Source organism: Dendrobates tinctorius, unplaced genomic scaffold (genome assembly GCF_039654945.1).
Source record: "Dendrobates tinctorius isolate UK_male_01 unplaced genomic scaffold, ASM3965494v1 ptg000120l, whole genome shotgun sequence".
In the NCBI taxonomy this organism is placed as follows: domain Eukaryota; kingdom Metazoa; phylum Chordata; class Amphibia; order Anura; family Dendrobatidae; genus Dendrobates; species Dendrobates tinctorius.
This window is the reverse complement of record NW_027361788.1, coordinates 35816296-35840459: the sequence shown is the minus strand read 5'-3', so window position 1 is coordinate 35840459 and position 24164 is coordinate 35816296. Positions and strand designations below refer to the sequence as shown.

The 24164-nt window shown below is 43.9% G+C and overlaps 1 protein-coding gene across 1 annotated transcript in view; it reads left to right on the top strand.

Moving 5' to 3' along the window:
• FAM163B (family with sequence similarity 163 member B) overlaps positions 1-19301 on the top strand; it is a 112753-nt gene extending 93452 nt beyond the window's left edge. The window contains exons 2-3 of the mRNA XM_073541153.1: positions 9850-9965; positions 11895-19301. Of these exons, the coding sequence (XP_073397254.1) occupies positions 9873-9965; positions 11895-12275 (474 nt within the window). The 5' untranslated portion in view covers positions 9850-9872 and the 3' untranslated portion in view covers positions 12276-19301. The remainder of the gene's footprint in view (positions 1-9849; positions 9966-11894) is intronic.
• Positions 19302-24164: the final 4863 nt, after the last annotated feature.

Sequence of the window (24164 nt, the reverse complement as noted above, 5' to 3'; positions counted from 1 at the left end):
ACCCGATATTAAAAATAGCGTTCAGAAATTATAGATGGTCTGCGGACGTCAGGCTGCACACAGGGACCATTGTCTACTCCCATAATAGCAGATGTGGACCTTCCCTTACGTTTGCCAAGTTCTGCTTGGTTCATCTTGTCTTTCCCTCCGCACATTATGCCAATATTACAAGCTGAACGCAGCTCTGGCAGGTAGTAGCTGAGACTTAAAGAGAGAAGTAAACAGGTTTGGACCACCATGACGCAGGAGGGTCTATATATCACGCATGGATGAAGCCAGTAGAAGCTCAGGAAAGCATTCATCAGGAGGAGAATTATCCAGTTACCTCCCCCGGGGGCTTGTTCTTCTGGCAGATGATATGATGTCTTGTTTTAAGCTTAAGACAATCTTAAGATTAGATATTTTATGCAAGGATTTGCCTTTCAATTAGCCAAGTTCTTATACTTTATAATTTTTTTTTAAAAAAAACTTGTTTGCAAATTTTTGCTACATTTATTTTTAAAGTATAGAATCATAGAATCATAGAATCGTAGAGTTGGAAGGGACCTCCTGGGCCATCTGGTCCAACCCCCTGCTCAAAGCAGGATTCGCTAAATCATCCCAGTCAGATGTCTGTCCAGCCTCTGTTTGAAGACTTCCATTGAAGAAGAACTCACCACTTCTCGTGGCAGCCTGTTCCACTCATTGATCACTCTAACTGTCAAAAAGTTTTTTCTAATATCTAATCTGTGTCTCCTCCCATTCAGTTTCATCCCATTGCTTCTAGTCTTTCCTTGTGCAAATGAGAATAAAGTTGATCCTTCTACAATGTGACAGCCCTTTAAGTATCTGTAGACAGCTATTAAGTCTCCTCTCAGTCTTCTCTTTTGCAAACTAAACATTCCCAAATCCTGCAACCTTTCCTCATAAGGCCTCTTTCACACTTCCGTTTTTTACAATCAGTCACAATCCGCCAGGTTTTGAAAAAAAACGGATCCTCAAAATTTTTTTGAGGATCCGTTTTTTTCCCATTGACTTGCATTAATGGCGGATTGTGACGGATTGCTGTCCGTTGCATCCGTTTTTTGTGAGGATCCGCCAAAAGTTGCTGTCCGTCACCATCCTCAAAAATTTCAAAACGGAGCTTGTAACGTTTTTTTCTCTGGCGGATCCTGCAAACACTGATTTAACCCGAATTTCTTTCTGGGTGCCGGACAAAAAAAAAAATTCTCTCTCTCTCTCTCTCTCTCTCTCTCTCTCTCTCTCTCTCTCCTCTTCCCAGCCAGCGATTCCTTTAAATTTCTTCATTTTCAGGATCCGTCTGAAAACGGATCCTGTGCCATCCGTTCACATCAGTTGAGAACGGATCCGCTTGTCCGCCTTTTTGGCGGATTATAACTGATGCAAAAAACTGAAGTGTGAAAGAGGCCTAAGACAGGGTTTGCAGACCAGTCACCATTCTGGTCGCTCTTTTCTGAACTTGCTCCAGTTTGTTGATGTCTTTTTTAAAATGTGGTGCCCAAAACTGGACACAATATTCCAGATGAGGTCTGACCAAAGAGGAGTAGAGGGAAATAATGACTTCACGTGATCTAGACTGTATGCTTCTGTTAATACATCCTAGAATTGCATTTGCCTTTTTTGCTGCTGCATCACACTGTTGACTCATATTCAGTCTGTGATCTATTAGTATACCCAAGTCTTTTTCACATGTGCTGTCACTTAGCCCTATTCCTCCCATTCTATATATGCTCTTTTCATTTTTATTGCCCAGATGTAGTACTTTGCATTTCTCCCTGTTAAAAACCATTCTGTTAGTTGCTGCCCACTTCTCCAGTTTATTTATATCTTTTTGAATCCTCTCTCTCTCTTCTCTAGTATTAGCTATCCCTCCTAGCTTTGTGTCATCAGCAAATTTAATCAGTTTACCCTCAATTCCTTCATCTAAATCGTTGATAAAGATATTGAACAATACAGGGCCCAGGACAGAGCCCTGTGGTACCCCACTTGAGACATTCTTCCAACTGGATGTGCAGCCATTTACGACCACTCTTTGGTCTGATCACTAAGCCAGTTATGAATCCACCTAACAGTTGCCTTGTCCATTCCATACTTAGTCATTTTTTCAATAAGGATTGTATGAGAGACTTTGTCAAATGCTTTGCTGAAGTCAAGATATACTATATCTACAGCATTTCCTTGATCCACCCAATCAGTAACCGTCATAGAAGGTAAGTAACAAAGTAACAAAGTTCAGTGAAATTATCTATAAGTCTGAAGTTATCTTATGAAGTCTTTGGATGCATGTTGGAGCACAGTACACGCTATTATTTCATGAGTTGTTCCAGTGTCGAACTGGGGTTCCTTGGGCCCACCACAAGAGGTTACTCCATGGTGGCACCTACCATCTTATTTGTAAACGCGTAAGAAGTAGATTCAAGTGATTAGCTCTGTTCTCACCTTCAAGTAGTAATCTTCTGCTGTTCCAGCACAATGATCTTCCAAAGGTCCTTGTTGAAAAGTTTAGGGCCACTGGAGAATACTCTGCCAGTCTAGTGAGCCAGTTTGGCTGGTACATTGATGGACAGAACTCCTAACAACCGTAGGTGTCAAAAACTAGCCAGCTAATGTCTTTTGGGCTATGCTCACATATTGCGTTTTGCTCCAATTTCTTTTTCTTTTCTTTTTTTTCAAATTTTAAGCTGCATTTTACAGTACTAGCAAAGTCTATGAGATTTCAGATAACTCCTGCATACACATTGTTGTTTATTTTCCTGACTGATTTGTAAAACTGCTGCATTTTTTTAAAACTGCAGCATGTCACTTCTTTTAGTGTTTTTTTCACCCATAGAGTGAGTGCAAAAACGCAGTATAAAAGCGCAGGTATCAGGTTTTGCTGCATGATTGGTGAAAAAAGCTTGTACAGCAGGATGTGAAACCCATTTATTTTTGTGATTTTCCCAAGTTTAAACTATAATGTCATGGTCTCCTCACATTAGCATGGCAGTTGAGAGTTTAATTAAATTAGTGATGTGTAAGAAGTAAGCATTGGCCAACCAAGGTTGAACAGTGCCTGTGGCGGACAAAATATTTTCACTTCTTCTTGGTTTTACATATACTCATTAATAAAAATTACATTTTGATTATCTAAGATTGAACGTCTTTTTATATGACAGCCCTGTTTGGTTGTTACAGATACAGGTTGGTTACAAACAATGCTCTACCAATGTCTTAGGTAAACTATTCCTGACCAATTCACCTCCCCCCACTGTTACATTTGTAATTGTGTTTTTTTTTCTTCATAAATTCATGTTAACTTTTTTGTTTAGAACAGTCACTATGTTTTCAGACATCTTTTTCCACTAAATAATTTGATCAAATTGCCCTTTTTCCAAAAATGGTTATGGTTTCACATATGTCTTGCATTGTTGACCTGTGTTCATGCTTCTGTGGTGGAAGCAAACCTGAACTTTGGGATCCTGAAAACATGGCAAAAAAAAAAACAGCAAAACCTGCTTTTTGTAAGCATCTTTTTTGCTGCCAAGAGATTAGGTTTTGTCTGCAGAAAAAAATGCAGCAAAAGCGAAACTTGTGAACATAGCCAGTTACTGTATTTTGCGGATTATAAGACGCTCCAGATTATAAGACGCACCCCAAATTTTGAGGAGAATAATAGGAAAAAACCTTTTTAATAAAATGGTGGTGCTTCTTTTAATCCATGTGTCTTATTGCTTACCCGGGGTGGTGGCTGCGGTGAAGCGGGATCCAAGGGTCGCTGCTGGAGGAGGCAAGAGTGTTGCGTTGCTGCAGGCTGCATTTTGGATGAGGGGGTATTCGGATGTGCGGTGTTGTCCAATGCTGCGGCGGGTGTGTCCGGTGCTGCGGGAACACTGCCGTTTTTTTGTGGAAGGCCAGAGCCCCTGCAGTTCCATGGTTTCCTATGCAGTGGACTCTGGGAAAATAGTTGCCGGGGGGCGCAGATGGAGATCTTGGCGTCAAGATCTCGAGAGATGCTGCAGCACCGAAAACACCCGCCGCAGCATCGGAGACACCCACAGCGGCGCACTGCACATCCGAACACCCCCTCATCCCAGCAGCGACCCTGGGACCCTGCTGCACCACGGCCGGTAAGGTATATCTGCATTATAAGACGCAGCCCCATTTTCCCCCCAAAATTTTGGGGGAAAAAGTGCGTCTTATAATCCGAAAAATATGGTGTAATTCCTGTAGTCTTGGTCCAGAAGACCAAGGTAATTGGATACTACCTTGGAGGACTCTATGAGTGTGACCTTTTAATTATGAGAGTGGCTAAGCTGCTCGGTAGTTGTCTTTTCATTTTAGTCATCAAGACTGATGAAAGTAACGCTTTTCTTTGCCTTCATATATGAAATGTATCTAGTGATATCTTGATGAAATGGAGTCTCTAACTTATGATATTCCAGTTGAGAAAGCCAAGAGATGTCATGTCATCGCGGTCTACCAATTTGTATAGGAATATCATTTCACTTTCAAGGTCACTGTCATGTCCGCTATGTCTGTTACGCCGCATGACCCCTGGAGCAGTGTGCACGCGCAGCGAACTGTCATGCCCGCCATGTCTGGTATGCCACATGACACCTGGAGTAGTGTGCACGCGCACCGAACTATTATGCTCGTTATGTCTTATGTTGCAGGATCCCTGGAATTGTGTGCACACGCACCTTGTGGCTGTTGTGCTGCAAGATGCCTGGAGCAGTATGCACGCGCGCCTCATCTCATGGCTGCCTGCCATTGCTAGTGCGCATGTGTGCTTTACCTCATGGCTACACGACGTTGCTATGTGACCATCCGTCTCTACTCTGCCTGCAGCGATCCTCCCTATGGTCCTGGAGACCCTGACCATGTGACCTTTCCTATGTTCCTCTCTATGGTCCTGGAGGACTCTATCATGTGGTCCTCTCTATGGTCTTGGAGGACTCGACCATGTGATCCTCTCTATGATCCTGGAGGATCTGAAACGGAAGTCCTCTCCTGGTCCTGACCCGGAAGTGCAGGTGCTAATGCCCTATATCAGACCGCCCCTTCCTATGGTCGGGGCCTGAGTATCGTGTTGCTTCCCAGCATGGCTGCTTGGTCTGCTCGGTCGCTCCCTGTATTCTGTGCCCCTGCACGTTGCCCTGTAGTGCTTCTCTGCACATGCTCTGTGCTTGTATTCTGCCTTTTGTCCCGTGCCATGTCTTGTGTTGTTTCTCGTGCCGTGTTTGTCCTTGTTGTTCTTAGACTTGTAGTACTTCCTCTGTTCTCTGCCTTAGCCTGTTTTGCTATGTCTCGCCTTAGCTATTCTTGGACTTGTAGTACTTCCTCTGTTCTCTGCCTTAGCCTGTTTCGCTTTGTCTCGCCTAAGCTCTTCCTTGCCTTGTTGTTCGTCCTATGTTTCGTGTCTAGTCTCAAGGCTCTGCCTTGACCCGGCTCTGGGCTTCGGCCTACACTCCGCTGCTAGCTCTATGTCTCTGTACCCGGCTCTGGGCTCTAGCGTACGCTCTGCTGCTAGACTCTGTCCTATGGTGCTCTCTAGCACATTTCCTGGCTAGTCTCATGGTTCTCCCTTGACTTGGCTCTGGGCTTTGGCCTATGCTCCACTGCTAGCCCTTTACTCTCTCTGACCCCGCTGTGCTTCTGTCTATGTTCCGCTCCTTATTCTGTACTTTGCCTAGACTTGCCTTGCCTTGTTTCTTGCCTTGCCTTGTTTATTGGTGTGCCCATTGCATGCGCCTGGCCTTCCCTAGCCTCCTGTTTGTGCCTCAGCCGTGCCCGCCTGCTTGTGCCTCAGCCGTGTTCATCGGCCAGTGACAGCTGTGTCGCCCTGTTATGCCTCAGCTGGGTTCACCTCAGTCTTGCCCGTCTGTCTGTGCCACAGTCTGACCAGCTAGCCAGTGCCTCAGCCGTGCTCTCTGTGCTTCCTTGCACCCACGCTGTCTCTGCACTGTGCATTGCGTGCCCTCTTAGCATGCGCAGGCCATAGCCTGCTCCTTGGCATACCTCCCCGTGCTTCTGTAAAAGTACGCGCAGGTCTTGCCATGTACCCTGTCGTGTCCTCTAGCACGCACAGCCCCTAGCCTATACCCTGTCGTGCCCTCTTGCATGCACAGGCCCTAGCCTGTACTCTGTTGTGCCCTCTTGCACACACAGGCCCTTGCCTTAGCCTGAACCCTGGCGTGTCTCCTAGCACGCACAGGCCCCTGACTTGAACCTGACCCTGGCGTGCCCCTCTGCACGCGCAGAACTATGCCTTGTACCCTGACCCAGGCGTGTCGCTCGGCACGCGCCGGACCTTGCCTTGCATCTTGATCCCTGGCATGTCCCTACACACGCACCATGTCTTGTACTTTTAACCCTGGCGTGTCCCCTACACACGCACTGTGTTTTGTACTTTAAACTTTGAACCTGGCATGTCCCCTACACATGCACCTTAGCTTGCACCCTGCCTGGAACCTTGCCTTGGACCTTGACGTGTTCCCTAACACACACCATGTCTGGAGATCTGTCGGGCCTCCTTGCCTGAACCCTGGTTTGCCTGCCGGATGCCCGGAACCTGCATATCGCTGCCAGAGATCGTAAGCCTGACGACTGCGGCCTGATGTCCGGAGCTGATGTCCGCAGCCTGATGCCCTGATCCTGTCGATCGTTGCCAGCTGTCCGGAGTCCGATGCCTTCGAGCCTTGCTTGTACCTAGGCGTGCCACCTGGCACGTGCCATGCCATGGACCTTGGCGTGCCCTTGCACGCACCTTGTTGTGTTTTCCCTGTTATCACATCTTGCACCTGATGTAACCCTGAGTTTGCCTTAATGAAGATACCTTGAATTCACGTCTTGTCTTGTTTCCTGCACGTCCTTTGTCGTCAGACACTTGTACTTAGTGTCTACCTGAGCCGGCCGTCTGGTTCCAGCAGTTGTGGTGGCTCACCCCCTTGGTCTTGCCCCTGACACTCCCTGTATAGGGGGTGGTTCCTCACAGGGTTAGCTCGCCCTAGGTGGGTGGGTGCCACGACCCAGAGTGTCCACTCTAAAGAAAACGACTCAGCGTAAGCTGACTCTGTCACAGTCACAATCATCTTGGGTCATTCCTACAATTAAAATTGATCCAATGCATTTTTTCCACTCTATCCAAGGCATAATGACTTGTTAGCGATAGATGGAAGGATGGACAGAAAGAGGGAATTCAAGAATCAGAAATCCAATTTATTGGATTGTTTGTAGACCCTCTTGAAGTCTGTAATCCTTGATCTACATCTATGACATTGGAGTTTTTTGCGTGTGGGGTCTTTTTCCTCTGGAATGACAGCTTCCATAAATATGTTAGGAGGTCCTTCTTGTCATGGCTCCTTAGCAGGATAGGGGCTCCTTCCCTATCCCTCAAGCTAGGGGGGACCTAGTCTATCCCTGCTCTACATATTACTTCTGATGGTGAATATGCCGGGGCCACTTGCCTTGCTGTGCTGCTATATCAGTCCTGATCTGTTTACTCTACCCAAACAAGGGAAGACGGACAGGGATAAATGAAAATACCAATCATCCAACTATACATTCACGAACAACAGAGTGGAACACCGGGACGTAAAGGAAGGAGAATCAAAATAGGAGAGGTTACGGATGTGCACAGAGACAAATCTACAAGCAACAGTCATGCCTCCTCAAACAACCAATTCCTCCAACTCCAGAACCAGGCAGTATGAACTAACATTGTCAATCCCTGAATGCTAGAGGCAATATATAGCAGAGGGAAGTGGATAAAACTGAACAGCTAAGACCATCAAAGCAGGGAAGCTTTAGAAGCTCTCAACTGAACATATTAACACTTGAACTGCTAGCAAGGAAAAACCCTTATTATTTAATATGAAGGTGAGGTGCTTCTAACCAGTTTAGAAGTACGTGAAATCTTACACTGCTGTCTTCTGGCCCCTCTCTGTCACGGTATACCTGTGACATTCCACTTGTTTCTCTTCCCTTGTGGAATGAGCATGTTTGTCCCAGGTGTCTTTCCTGGCAGGGTGAGACGTTCTACAGGAATGACTTCACATCTACTGGAGACCATTAATCAGTGGGATCATATTCTTGATTGATCCTTGGTCACAAATTCTTACATTTGCATAAAACTGATTAAAGAATGGTTATTAATCTCCTTAATCTATAAGTCAGATGGAACACAAATGCATAATCATACAAAGGTCATTTCTAGCTTGTAATACGGCTCGGCATAATAGAAACTTCTGAATTGTCTTTGAATATGTGAGAAATCATTTATTTTACTTAACTTTTTTTTGAGTATAATGATGAATTCGCACCCCAACACCCCGCCTGATGTCACTAGTAAGTCAGAATGATCACGTAATGCGGTCTCCCCACTTTTACCAACGTGATGCTTCGCAACTACTGTGGACACGTAAGGTCAGCTTGCTACAGTTTTACACAGATGCCCTCTGTTCACACGGGTCTAGGGAGGGATATGGAGGGAAGAGAGGATGTGGCCCACGCACTCACTGATGTGGCACCACACTCTCCCACAACTCTTGACAGGCTAGGAGGCCCCTTTCACTTGCACTAGTGAAACTGAACCCTGCCAAACCTGTAGGATTGCCACCAGCTCCTTGATACAAGTCTGGTTCATTAATGGGATTATATTGGGCCAGAGTCCATCCCTGGTAACATGGAAACCTAAAACAAGAAACTGACATGTGGATTCGTGGCTTGAGATAAAAGAGCAGCCCAAGGTTAAATTATATATTTAATCGCCTTAAGGGCACATTAGACAATACACTATATACACAATGGTTATACATTTACAATAGTCAGATATGCAAATACAAATAGTTGTAGTACAAAAAATGTAAGCAGATGGATCATGTCAAACAGTGTTGATGTTCGACCGTGTGTGTGCTGGGACGCAAGGGGCATGGGCTGCCAGTTGGTTCTTAGGTCCTTCACAGCACGTTACTCGACGTTTTCCCCACCTTCAAAGTGAACCGCGAGCATAACAGAGAGAGCCCACATGGCCTTAGAATAGCCTTTATCCCCTTTGGGTCACTCCCTTCCTGCCCTCTGGGCTCAACCTAAGTCCCCTCCCCTTCCCTCCAGCAGCTAAACTCCAAAACCTAAGATGGGTCATAACTCCTTAATGGACGGTCTTAGGGAGGTGGTTGGGCCCAATCGGATCCAGCCGGACCCCTGCTACACGTTGAGACCAAACACAGCTGTGCTACCTGGCTCCTACTAGCCATTCTACGTATTTTCCCACCCTGTGGTGCTAGAACGGATCAAAACTCTGGAAGGCATTTGGTCCATTCTAGAGCTCTCGAAAAGGTAACTGGTGTGTGATCAGGATTACAATAAGTCCTTATTTTTCTTAAGAAAACATAGCTGACACAACAAAGCAGTTAGACAGCATGGTATCTATTTTGCAAGCGAGCCTTTTGTTCTGAGCTTAGCTGTCTCAGGGTGTGAGATCTGTCACTCACAACCTTTTGAGACTTGACCCCCTCCAGAGCTACGTGTCCTGGTACAGCTGCAAATGGAAAGTGGGTTTTAGAATCCCCTGCCAAATAGGATACAAATGATTGACACAAAATTATATCCAATATTCTCCAATATTCTTCACAATATCATTCATTTTAGTATCTTTTTTTTGAGTATCATTGTCTGTTTTTATAGAGAACTTATTATATAAAAAATCCCTCAAGTTTCTGTTTTCAACATGTTTACATTTTTTTCTATGTCTCTTTCTATATTACAAAAATCTGGTTAAGAATATCATGTCACCATGATATCAGTGCTATGTCAGGACACTGTGGGTTCTTGTGTCATTTGATCTACTCACAATGCTTATCTATCCCTTAGGTGGTTAATGGAGAGACGGTCGAATGACAGCCGGGACTGTGGTCATCACCGGTGGAATATTAGCGACTGTTATCCTTCTCTGTATTATTGCCGTTCTCTGTTACTGCCGGCTACAGGTAAGATGATATTGGATGTAACTTGGGATCAGTACAGTTTAAGTAATGTAATGTATGTACACAGTGACTGCACCAGCAGAATAGTGAGTGCAGCTCTGGAGTATAATACAGGATGTAAGTCAGGAACAGTACAGGATCAGTAATGTAATGTATGTACACAGTGACTGCACCAGCAGATTAGTGAGTGCAGCTCTGGAGTATAATACAGGATGTAACTCAGGATCAGTAATATATGTACACAGTGACTGCACCAGTAGAATAGCGAGTGCAGCTCTGAAGTGTAATACAGGATGTAAGTCGGGAACAGTATAGGATAAGTAATGTAATGTATGTACACAGTGACTGCACCAGCAGAATAGTGAGTGCAGCTCTGGAGTATAATACAGGATGTAACTCAGGATCAGTAATATATGTACACAGTGACTGCACCAGTAGAATAGCGAGTGCAGCTCTGGAGTGTAATACAGGATGTAAGTCAGGAACAGTATAGGATAAGTAATGTAATGTATGTTCACAGTGACTGCATCAGCAGAATAGTGAGTGCAGCTCTGGGGTATAATACATGATGCAACTCAGGATCAGTACAGGATCAGTAATGTAATGTATGTACATAGTGACTGCACCAGCAGAATAGTGAGGGCAGCTCTGGAGTATAATACAGAATGTAAGTCAGGAACAGTACAGGATCAGTAATGTAATGTATGTACACAGTGACTGCACCAGCAGAATAGTGAGTGCAGCTCTGGGGTATAATACAGGATGTAACTCAGGATCAGTACAGGATCAGTAATGTAATGTATGTTCACAGTGACTGCATCAGCAGAATAGTGAGTGCAGCTCTGGGGTATAATACATGATGCAACTCAGGATCAGTACAGGATCAGTAGTGTAATGTATGTACACAGTGACTGCACCAGCAGAATAGTGAGTGCAGCTCTGGAGTATAATACAGGATGTAACTCAGGATCAGTAATGTAATGTATGTACACAGTGACTGCACCAGCAGAATAGTGAGTGCAGCTCTGGGGTATAATACAGGAGGTAACTCAGGATCAGTACAGGATCAGTAATGTATGTACACAGTGACTGCACCAGCAGAATAGTGAGTGCAGCTCTGGAGTATAATACATGATGTAACTCAGGATCAGTACAGGATCAGTAATGTAATGTATGTATACAGTGATTGCACCAGCAGAATAGTGAGTGCAGCTCTGGGGTATAATACATGATGCAACTCAGGATCAGTACAGGATCAGTAATGTAATGTATGTACACAGTGACTGCACCAGCAGAATAGTGAGTGCAGCTCTGGGGTATAATACAGGATATAACTCAGGATCAGTAATGTAATGTATGTACACAGTGACTGCACCAGCAGAATAGTGAGTGCAGCTCTGGGGTATAATACAGGAGGTAACTCAGGATCAGTACAGGATCAGTAATGTATGTACACAGTGACTGCACCAGCAGAATAGTGAGTGCAGCTCTGGAGTATAATACAGGATGTAACTCAGGATCAGTAATGTAATATATGTACACAGTGACTGCACCAGCAGAATAGTGAGTGCAGCTCTGGGATATAATACAGGATGTAACTCAGGATCAGTAATGTATGTACACAGTGACTGCACCAGCAGAATAGTGAGTGCAGCTCTGGGGTATAATACAGGATGTAACTCAGGATCAGTACACGATAAGTAACATTATATATCTGTAAAGTGACTAAGCTTTTGTGTAAATTATATTTATTTCATGGTGTCCTTGTAGGTTGTTAGTATTTTACATCCATGTCTTGTGATGTTAGAGACACGGCTATCCAGGTTGACGCATTGTGCAAGAAGTTGTCCTAAATGAGACGACGCTTTAATAAATGAGAATCTTTCTCATGTTTAGTAAAGTTATTCATTATTTTGTGCTTGATTTTCTCAGTATTACTGTTGCAAGAAGGAGGACTCGGAAGAGGATGAGGAAGAACCAGATTTTGCTGTCCATTCTCGTTTCCCACCGGTACATTGCAACCGAAATGTAGTATTAGCCAATGGCCCGTCCATCTATGCTTCCCCCTACAAGAAGCATCAGCACTGCAGGAGCGTGTGCCAGGGCTGCTCACACAATGAGCCGCCGGCTTTCCTCCTGCACCCACCGGACGAGATCCGAAATGGAGGCGACCGCATCACCTACAAGACGATCAGCCAGGAAGAAATCGAACTGCCGGTTAATCTGAGTAATTTGCAGGTGCTCAATCCCAACCGTCTGTCCGCCATGAGGGAGGCATTTTCTCGAAGCCGCAGTATCAGCACGGATGTATGAGGGCAGCGCGCCATTTCCAAGTGTTACACCGCCGCCTCTTCTGTTCTCAGCATGTCTGGGTCATTATTTGGTGTAACACTTTGGCTTTTTTGTCCTCAGCATGTCAGCGCCATTACCTAGAGTGAGACCACCACTTCTTCTATCCTCGGCATGTCTGGGCCATTTTCTGGTGAGACACTGCCACCTTTTCTGCCCATGGCATGTCTGGCTTTGCTCAGTTCCACTTTTCTTTACGTCATCATCACTGGCGTCTATTTTTTATTCTATTTTTTTATCCTGAAATCGGACCTTTAAAAATTTTGGGGAAAACTTTGTCTCCCTCTAGTGGTTAATATTGTGCAAAAAATCCCCCAAAACAGCGCACAGTGCAACATCGTCCCAGTTCGTGCTTCTATCTCGTGACCAATTGAGAATTATCAACTAAGTGTTTTTTAACCATGAATGTATTTATATGCATCAGACCAGAAAAAAAAATATATAAAATGCGTCTAGGCAAACAAAAAAAATTCAAAAATGGCAGTACAAGTAACGGTTCAGGCCGCAGTTAATTAGTATTTTTTTCTCAATGAAACACCTTTTGTTCTCTAGAATTGTTGACATGCCGTGTGTCGTACTTTTTTGTACATGTGGAAAAGGGAATTGATGTTAAATACATTTTTTCACGGATGGTTTTTGCGCATTTGTGGAAATGGTAATTGGTTATTTACTGTATGCAATGGGCAGGGGAAAAGGAGAACATTTTTGTAAGGTGTAAGACTCTACCTTTTGCTAGGTTGGAAATAATACATCAGTGGTATAGGATATTTGCAACTAAAGAGGGTGCAAACATTTTCTGAAGCCCTTACGCGTAACTCAACTTACAGGATATTTCTACATCAGGATGTTTTTATAATCTGTGCTTGGCTATATATCTGCCAAAATCGACATATACAGCAAATAAATCCTTTAATACGGTGACTTATCGAATGCCGAATTTCTAGGAAGGAACTTTCTGTATATACCTAATTAAAAAATCCTTGCCGTAATAAGGATATTGGTGGCGTCAGAATCCTCGAGGGATAGCGGGCTTATTTTTTTATGAACTGTGTATGGTGCGAGTCTGTGATTGTGAGTCTGTGGTATACACTAAGTTAAAATAGCAGTCTTGAAATTTTTCAAGTTCGTGGCAAAAAAAAAAGTGGCCTCAGCTGCTGTAGAACAGCTTGTGCAATAACAAGATGCAATACTGTCTGTGCTGTTTGTTAGCAAGGGTGGTCCCAAATGCTGTATAACCAGTTATCGGTGGATAGATATTAATACCTGCACTAATAATGACGCCCATCTTCATGGTTAATATTCACTATTGCTATCTGCCAATTTAATAACATAAATGATAAAAAAAGAGTCCCTGCCACCAAAAATCACTATCTCCACTGCTGAAAATGGAATTTAAAGGGGATGTCTTGCCAAGAAAACTTGCTCTGTTAGCCCATATTGATGTTGCAGAGGGGGCTCCAAAGCGCGGAGAGATGAGTGGCCTCTATTGAGGTTGCCTCAGTTCACGAATAAAAAGGGCAGTTTCAGCCCATAGCAACCAGTCAGAGCACAGCTTTCTTATTTTTTTTTTAAAGCGGAGAATATGAAATAAAGGCTGCGCTCTGATTGGTTGCTGTAGGCATCAGACAGGTTTACTATCAGGCTCCTGTCAGCGCCGTCATGCAGGCTCCGCTGAGCAGGGACTCACCCGTACTGTAGGGGCCCCGGAGACAGGAATAGCCGGAAAGTACAGATGCACAGGACCTGAACGCTGAAGCTTTAGCAAGCAGGCACAGGACCTACGGTCATGTGACAGCAAGGGGGCGGGTCTTAGCATCCTGCTTTCAAAGATGGTAGAAGGCTCAGAGTCGGGCAAAACGGAGGTCATACACAGTCCGGGCAAACGAGGTACAGAATCGTGAGTCAGAGAATAGTCAGGCGTAGCAGAGGGTCACACACGGGATGGAGACAGAAGTACCAGAGGGGCGATCACAGGGAGGTCAGGACAAAGCCAGGGGTCATACACGAGATGGACACACAAGTATAAAATCAGAATCCAAGAGACGTAAACCGAGGCCAAACCAGTTCATACACCAAACAATCGTACCAGGACAGGCGAGAGCACAAACGGAGCAGGGTCGGGCACACTCAAACTAGGAGTATAAACGACAGGGGAGGGTCCTCACCTGAAGCTATAAAAACCCTCCCCAGACCCAGAAGGAGGCTCTACCAATTAACCCCTACACCGCCTGCCCAGCATTCTGAATAAACCATGACATTTACACAGTGTACTAAATTTATCAACACTGTCTAACCGGTCCCTGTTGCCTATAGCATCCAATCAGAGCTCAACTTTTACGCTTTAAACTGCACTGGAGAAATGAAAGCTGCGCTGTGATTGGTCGCAACAAGGACAGTTTAACTGTTAAACAGTTTGAGGCCTTTTATTTTAGTGTTGCAGCCATCAAACGTGACAAAGATTGTAGACTAATTGAAATGGGGCTGTAATATGAAGCATATAAGTTGTCACCCAACGATGGCAGATTTAATAAATTACCCTCCTATTCGGAATCAGTGTCATTGTAGGTCAGTCATCGCTTCCTGCACGGTAATCTCTAGTTACACTTCAGGACACGCTATAGAGCAGAATTACCTGCTTCATCCATAATACAAGACAGCCCTAGTACACAAGGTCCAGACCGGCTGACGCGCGTCAGGGGGAAATTGATGCAGGCTAAGAGCGGCCTAGGTGCAACTTTCCATCTACCCAGAAGGACCTTCACTAAAGTACAATTATGCCCCTTGCAAGTGCAGTTTCATGGCTAGCTGGAAGCCTCCACTGCTCTGACTTTCTTGGTGTAATTTTTCAGATTTTTCAGTTATACTCCAGCAATCAGACTAGCTTGATTTAGGCACCTCTCCAAGTGATAAATGAAAATTCTTCCATTAGTTTGAGGAAAATGCCCATTTTTGGTAGGGATTAACCACATTTTATAGGATCATTATTAGGCGGTGTGCCCACGATGAACTTTTGGTGCGTTTTTGACACTGCGTATTTAAGCTGCATCAAAAAGCAGCATCTCACAGTTCCAACAAAGTGAATGGGATTCATAGAAATCTCATGACCTCTGTGCTTTTTTAACTCAAAACTGACCTGTGGTGCACTTTTCAAACCCACAACACGTCAATTTCTCTTATGGGTACCCTGAGTTTTAGGTGCGGAAAAAACACACATGCTTTCTTAATAATATATGTAAAAAAAAACCCCGCACTGAAAAACCGCAAGTAACCTAATTTACTTAATAGGTGCAGAAAATCTGCAATATCAGAAATTCACCAAAACCTCATCATGGGAACGTAGCCTTAACGTAGCTTTAGAGTTTTTGTGAATCGATTTGCAGGACCCTGGTCGTTGACCATGTTAGTAGTCTGTGGCTGGGTGTCCTTCGAACTGCCTATTACCGGACGCCATCCTTGGCTCTTCTTTTGATTAAGTCGACCCGGCGTTATGTCACATGTAGGTCCCGCCGCAATGTTGATGTCACGCCAGGAGGCTAATCAAAAGAAGAGCCGCGGATGCCGTGAGGTAGGAGGCAATTTGACAGCGCTCCCTTCCATCGTACACAGATTACTGACGGGGCCGGTGAACCGGATCCTAGAAATCGATTAGCACCAACTGTAATCATTGTGTTTGTGAGATATCATCTGATTTTCGTAAAAAAAATGCACATTAGTTTTGTATTTTTGTGCCAAAAAAGCAGTGGCCCTCAGATGGATGTTGTTCTTTTAGCAAGATTTTTAATTGGAGGGTAATACAAACCAACCAAAAAACCCTAGCGTGAACTTCTGAATATACAGAGGTTGTCTACATTCAGACCACACTTTTTGAAATTTACTTTCAAAAAGTTTTTAAATGAGTAGTATTAAATCTGAGCTGCCCATTCTTTATGGTCTCACATAGTTAGCTGAGGACAACATGAAGATCCATGTATTCCAGGATTCAAGCTTCTTTTTTGGATCTGTCCTTGCATGATCATATGATGAGATGGTCAGTCACTGTCCAGGAAGTGAAAGCCCTAACCCTTTAAAACTTGGAGGGTTTTTTTTCTATGCGGTGGTATAATAATCATTCATAAAAAAAAGTTGAAAGGATGGAGAGGCAACTTTTGTTTGTTTGTTTTTTTGTTTGTGTGTTTGTGAATGCTCTCCTAAATTCTCCTCAAAAACTGCTTCAAAAACTCTTGGAACATTCTTCCAATTCATTTGTATGGGAAATCCACTACACTGTTCATATGGGAGCTTTTTTTTAGCTTTTGTCTTTTTACTGAATAGGTTTTCAAAATTGTCTAGTGGAAAAAAAAGAATGCACATCACTTCCTTGACACAAATTATGAAGGAAACCTTTCCAAACTAGGCACTATCCAATCAAAAGGCTGCAAAGAACACTTAGGTTAAAAAAAAACTCTTCCAAACTTTTCAAAACAGCTTTTGGGGATTATTCTGGAAAAGAAAATACTGTTTTTGCTTGAAAAAAATCTTGTTTTTTGTCTCTGTGCAACTTTTCTGGAGTCCTTTTATTCCTCAAAGATACTCAATAGTATGAAAATTCCACAACACAGGTTGGAATGGATTCTGATCTTAGGTCTTTTGCAGTAAAGTATGGTATACCCCATCTGTATTTCTCCGTGAGTTATATAGCTCATGGATGATGCCCCAATTCAGTTGTCATAAGAAGACCAAGGTCCATCACATTGAAACTGGTCATAATTGTAATTTGCTAACCCACGTTGACGTATCGTTCTTCCGAGCAGCCCAGAGCATCTTTGTACTGACGCTTCCTGGTTTTTAGCAGCTAAGTCACAGGAGTGGCATCCTTAGCAATAATATGGAAACTTTTAGGGTATTTTTTGAAAAATAAAAAAGGAAAATAAATACATATTTAGCAGACAGTCTTTCTGGGATACCAGTCGGGTTGAATGGGGTCTGGACATTTTTTTAAAAAATATGGCATAGGGCTTGATGCAAGTGTAAAAATATGGATCCCAATTCTCTAGTGACTAAGTACCATGAGCGGGACATCAACATTTTGATTACTTACATTTACCAGTCCGACACGTACCAGAAACATTGAATATGTTGGAAAATGAAACGAGCTGATGATAGACCCATGTATAATTCACCGGACTGCCGAAGAACTTCACAGTATCATGGTCAACGCCTTCCAATGGGTCGTATTCTGCTACAGTCATATGAGACAATGGAACTGATATGGTCTTTCATGCATCTTTCATTCATGTCAGTGGAGGTCGTGTTCAGGGTGTGTGACTTATTCGCAGTCTCACTGTTTGCTCAGGAACGTAGATTGTGCATTTTCTACTTTGCAGAAAAATCATTTGTGGAAGATTTATGAAAAGCTCTGTGACATATAAATTCTATCTGTTGCCTCGGCACGTTGGAGGTGGATATTTTTTGGACTTAGGTATTCTGCATAAAAATGCAGCCTCAATGTGGCCCAATTGGCTCACTGACGTCACCGCATCCTAGGGAGTTCTGCATTTGTCTTCTTCCTATGGTTCTCAGGAAACTTATAGGCTAACTGCTGGAGAATAGTGATAGACCTGGCTGTAGGAGTCTAGATAGGCTATTCTCTCAATGGAACTTTTATTGCTAGAGAATAGATAGGCTGCTATCCCTAGGATTTCTTTGGGTGCTGGAGAATTGATAGGCTGCAATTTCAATATTTCCTTTAGTTGCTGGAAAATAAATACACTGGTGCCAAAATTGGCCCTCTGGTTGCTGAAGAATAGATAGGGGTTATCTCTATGATTTCTTTGATTGCTGGAGGATAGGCTGCACTTTCAATGTTTCCCTTTCATGATGATAAATAGAATGTTTCTCCATGGATTGTCTGGTTGATGGTGAATAGACTGGAGAATACGTAGGTTGGGCTCTTTATGATAGTTACGGCTTCCAGAAAATAGGCTGATTTATCTGTGAGTCATTCGGATTGCTCAAGACTAGAAAGGCTGCACTTTCAATTATTTTCTCTGTTTCCGGAAACTACCGTAGATAGGCTCCACCCTCAATAAATTCCTAGGTTTCTGGAAACTAGCTAGGCTGCCCTCTCAATATTTCACTAAATTTCTGGAGACTACATAGACTGCACTCTGGTTCCTTAGCTTGCTGGAGAATAGATAGGCGGCACTCTCAATATTTCTCTAAGTTGCTGGAAGCTACATAGACTGTACTCTGGTTCCTTAGCTTGCTGGAGTCTAGATAGGCTGCACTCTAAATATTTCTCTAAGTTGCTGGAAGCTACATAGACTGTACTCTGGTTCCTTAGCTTGCTGGAGTCTAGATAGGCTGCACTCTAAATATTTCTCTAAGTTGCTGGAGGCTACATAGACTGCACTCTCAGTTATTCCCTAGGTTGCTGGAGTCTAGATAGAGAAATATTGAGAGTGCAGCCTAAGTTGTTGGAGATTACATAGACTGCACTCTCATTTATTCCCTAGCTTGCTGGATACTAGATAGGCTCCACGCTCAATAAATTCCTAGATTACTGCAGACTTGTTAGGCTGCACTCTCAATATTTCTTTATGCTGATGGAAACTACATAGGCTGCACTTTCAATAATTCCCTAGGGTGCTGAAGACTAGGTAGACTGCACTCTCAAAATTTCTGTAAGCTGAGGGAGACTATATAGGCTGCACTTTCAATAATTCTCTAGGGTGCTGGAGACTAGACAGGCAGCACTCTCATAGATTCCACAAAGTGGCTGCTTCCATTGTGCGTAGGCAACAAAAGCATTTTGATTATTTTTCTTGCTCTTAGGTCATTGCTTGCTTGGTTAGTCTCTTTCTACGCAATATATTTATTTCAACATTACTGCAGAAATTCATGTTTCACAACAATAAAAAAAATGCACACTCGTTAATTTGTTGTAGGATATTTCAGGACTCACTGAGACAATGAATTGAAATAAATTACTATTTGGAGATTTCCTAAAAACTGCTTTTGTGTGGTGTTTTATCTCAATGATGTGCATTATTTCTGGGTTCATTCTGTACGGTATAATTTCTTCGTATGCAATTACAGTAGTCTGAATGCCGTTTTTCTGGTCTGAAGCGTTAAATCTTCTTTAGAAACAGAGATACAGTGAACCTGATACCTTAGAAAGATCTCTGTACTGTCCCCTGATATACTGTATTTGTACATTGTAATAGGATTGCCCCGAAGCTTTCGTTTTTCCAAACTGAATAACCCCAAGTGTAATAACCTGTCTTGGTATTGTCATTCACTTAGTAACTTCAATTTCTCTTCTCTGCACCCGCTCCAGCTCAGCTATGTCCTTCTTTTACACCTGAGACCATAATTGCATACAGTACCTTTAGTCTGGCCGCACTAGTGACCTGTATAGAGACAAAATTATGTTCTCATCCTGAGCACCTCTGTCTCTTTTAATGCATCCCATTATTTTATCAGCTTTGGCAGCAGCTGCCTTGCATTGGTCACTAAAGTTGAGTTTGCCGTCCATCCATACACCCAATTCTTTTTCAGTGACAGTTTTACCCAGTGTTTTACAATTTAGTACATAATTATACATTTTATTTCCACTACCCAAAAGCCTGTCCTTACATTAATCTACATTAAACTTCAATTGCTATTTCTCAGCCCAAGCTTCCAGCTTACATAAATCCCTCTGTAATATTAAATTATCCTCTTCTACTCTGTATGCCCCCTATAAGGTCATTAATAAATATGTTAAAAAGAAAAGGGCCCAATGCTGACCCCTGTAGTACCCCACTGCTTACTACGACCCAATGGAAGTATGCAACACTAATAACCACCCTTTGTTTCCTATCATTGAGCCAGTTGTTAACCCTGTTATACAGTTACCCATATTTTACCCTAGTCCCATTCTCATTTTATTTACCAGTCTTTTTTGTGGCACCTTAGTCAATATAGAAAACATTCACTATGTTTCCCTGGTCCACTACCTCCTCATAGAACTGATAAGATTTGTTTGACAGGACCAATCCCTCATAAACTGATGTTGATACAGGGTCATGAGGCTATTCTTATTGAGATACTTACTAGGTTAGCATTGCTTACAAAACCTTCATGAATTTTACCCACAGGCAGGGCTGCCATTAGGAATTTCAGGGCCCCATACTGTAAAAATTTTTGGGCCCCCTTGAGACTCCGTCCAGGCTCCACCCCAGCCGTGCCTCCACCCCTCAAATCTTCCAGAGTCCCACTTGCCCACTCTTGGAAAAACTCCACTTCCGCACCACGTCCTCACCAATCACACATTAACATTTCCCAGATCATACATATAGCCAGCAGCTTTTGTTCTGTCCAAAAGAATTTTAAGCCGCCACCACAACAAGGTAGACTCTTTTGGATGAGCTCTACTCTACTATAACTTATTAATCTTTTGTTAAAATACCCAATACTCTGTTTAGGTAGATTTTTCTTTTTCTTTAAGGAAATGAGTCACATACTTTTTTTAAAAATAATTGAAACCAGATTGTGACTTTTTTTTATAATCTGTATTTCTGATTGTAGATTATTGTATTGTTTTCTGTACATGTATGAAGCTGTCGGTGGACATCGATCTGCGCTCGGACCGCAGTACATGGATGGGCCGCGGGTCTCCTGACTAGAACTCAGCAACCTCACAGCATGTATGAGGATGCAGGCCAGGAGACCGGCGCCCAGTCCATGCACCGCAGTGCGAGCGCAGAACAATTTCCCAAACAAAGATGTTTCCCAGTCATATATACCCACTTTTTATTTTTCCATCAATATGGCCGTGTGAGGGCTTGTTTTTTGCAGGACGAGTTGTACTTTTGAATGACATGATTGGCTTTACCAAATAGCGTACTGGAAAATGGGAAAAAAATTCAAAGTGCGGTGAAATTGAAAAAAGTGGAATGAATTTTTTTGGTCGTTTCAGCAGCCTCCCATCTCCACACGTCAGCAGCCTCCCATCTCCACAGCTCAGCAGCCTCCCATCTCCTCTCAGCAGCCTCCCATCTCCTCACCTCAGCAGCCTCCCATCTCCACACCTCAGCAGCCTCCCATCTCCACACCTCAGCAGCCTCCCTTCTCCTCACCTCAGCAGCCTCCCATCACCTCTCCTCAACAGCCTCCCATCTCCTCACCTCAGCAGCCTCCCATCTCCTCACCTCAGCAGCCTCCCATCTCCTCACCTCAGCAGCCTCCCATCTCTCCTCAGCAGCCTCCCATCTCCACACCTCAGCAGCCTCCCATCTCCACACCTCAACAGCCTCCTATCTCCTCACCTCAGCAGCCTCCCGTCTCCTCACCTCAGCAGCCTCCCGTCTCCTCACCTCAGCAGCCTCCCATCTCCTCACCTCAGCAGCCTCCCATCTCCACACCTCAGCAGCCTCCCATCTCCACACCTCAGCAGCCTCCCATCTCCTCACCTCAGCAGCCTCCCATCTCCTCAGCAGCCTCCCATCTCCACACCTCAGCAGCCTCCCATCTCTTCTCCTCAGCAGCCTCCCATCTCCTCACCTCAGCAGCCTCCCATCTCCTCTCCTCAGCAGCCTCCCATCTCCTCACCTCAGCAGCCTCCCATCTCCTCACCTCAGCAGCCTCCCATCTCCTCTCCTCAGCAGCCTCCCATCTCCTCTCCTCAGCAGCCTCCCATCTCACCTCAGCAGCCTCCCATTTCCTCTCCTCAGCAGCCTCCCATCTCCTCTCCGAGCAGCCTCCCATCCCTCTCCTCAGCAGCCTCCCATCTCCTCACCTCAGCAGCCTCCCATCTCCTCACCTCAGCAGCCTCCCATCTCCACACCTCAGCAGCCTCCCATCTCCTCAGCAGCCTCCCATCTCCTCACCTCAGCAGCCTCCCATCTCCTCACCTCAGCACAGGAGGGTTACATTTACTGTCCTATAATTTCCAGGCTCATATTTGTCCCCTTTTAAGCCCCCTTCTCACATAGCGAGATCGCTGAAGCGTCACCGATTCTGTGATGCAACAGTGATCTCGCCAGCAATCTAGCTACTTGTGACGCACAGCGGCGACCAACCCCCCCCGCTGGATATCGCTGATCATGCTGGAATGTCCTTGGCCATTTTTTCGTCGTCGGTGTCCCACTGGCCAGCGCACATTGCTGTGTTTGACGCTGATGAGCGACCTTGTTCACAACAGAGAACTCAGGGACGCAGGCGGGAATCGTTTGAAAAGCTGCTGTGTGACAAGGTACCAACGACCGGCGAGGTCGTTACATGGATCGCCGGATCATTGCTGCGTCGCTGAAGAGATCTGCCTGTTTGGCAGCTTACTAGCGACCATTTAGCGACGCAGCAGCGATCCTTTCCAGGTTGTATCGTTGTCGGGATCGCTGGTGCGTCGCTAAGTGAAGCGGGGCCCTTAGAATATTGGCACCACATTTGCTATTTTAGTTACCTTTTATGTAAAAAAAAAAAAAAAAATGTTTCATGCCACCAACCCCACGAGAGGGAGCTTACTGCATACTGGATTATTATTGGGTTCAATGTATAACCAGTATGCAGTACACTGCGAAGCTCCCCCTAGTGGTGATTAAAGACTGATGGCATAGTATCGCTTAAATCAATTTATAAATGGGATTTAGAATTATTTATTACAAAAATGAAAAAAAGCTCCTGTAACTATAAGTTCTACAATGTACGTCATTTTTATCACGATTCCTTCGCTCAGTGTGTTTCAGATATTTTGATTGACAGCTCAGATGTCCAATCTAGTGCAGGGGCGTGATGAGCTGTCTAATCTGAGAATAGAATGGGAGGTGTTGAGCTTCCTTCAGATGTTCCCTGTTCTGAGTGATTACCCAGCTACTTATCTAAGCTGTCAGGCCCAGATCTCTGCCAACTGTAGCATTTGCTCGGTGGTGTTTGTGTTTCTTGTATTCCTGTGCTCTGTTGATTTATTGCTGCCTGACCTTGGACCTCGTTCTGTCAATCCGTTTGCCTAGCCCCTTTGCTCTGATCCGCTGTCTTCCTGGAATTCTGACCTTGGACCATGACCTGACTATGGCTTTGTCTTTCCCCCTTTAGTTTACGATGTGCTCTCCTCGTATCTGACAAAGGAACGTTTGACTACCCTGCCTCACGGCTTGTCCATGATTAGTGACTAGCGTCACAATTTTGTGTACCCTGTAATAGTAATGACATTTAGAACCATGGAAGAAACTCAAGAAATGAAATGAAACACAGGATATTATAAATACCAATGTTTATTACAATGTACACAGACGTTACCATAAAGGAGCATTACAGGTGAGTAAAGTTAATTATTTAGACACATATACTGCAATGAAATCCAGGCATATTACTTAAACAAAAGCAAAGAAGGAAATTTTAGATATATCTGAGTTGTCATACAACACCCTATAGAATGCATCTTGAAGGCAATGATCAAATTCTGAAACTTCTCTTTCATAATGTCCCCATGACAACACTTCTACACCAAACAATATCATTATGTACCTATGATCACTATTCAAAATAGTGTGTATTATCTTAACTTTGATATGGATGGTAATTTGGATCCACTCTATAACTCCCTAAAAATAAGTGTTGTCGTGGAGATACAGTAGAGGAACTGGTAAAAAGTAACAATTGGTTAAAAAATTAAAACAAGAATGAAAGAGGACTTGTCACTTCCCATAAATATGTTATGCCTTATCTGATGTAAATGCTGCTGTTCTCCTGAATCTAGCATGTTTTTCTTTTGTCCCTGCTGCTCTCCATTCATGAGCTATGGCCCCTTCTTCCGTTTATAAATATGTAATTTTATTCAAGTGGGTGTGGTCTTCATTCTTCTCAGTGCTTGAGGAACACGCCCAGTTGGCTATA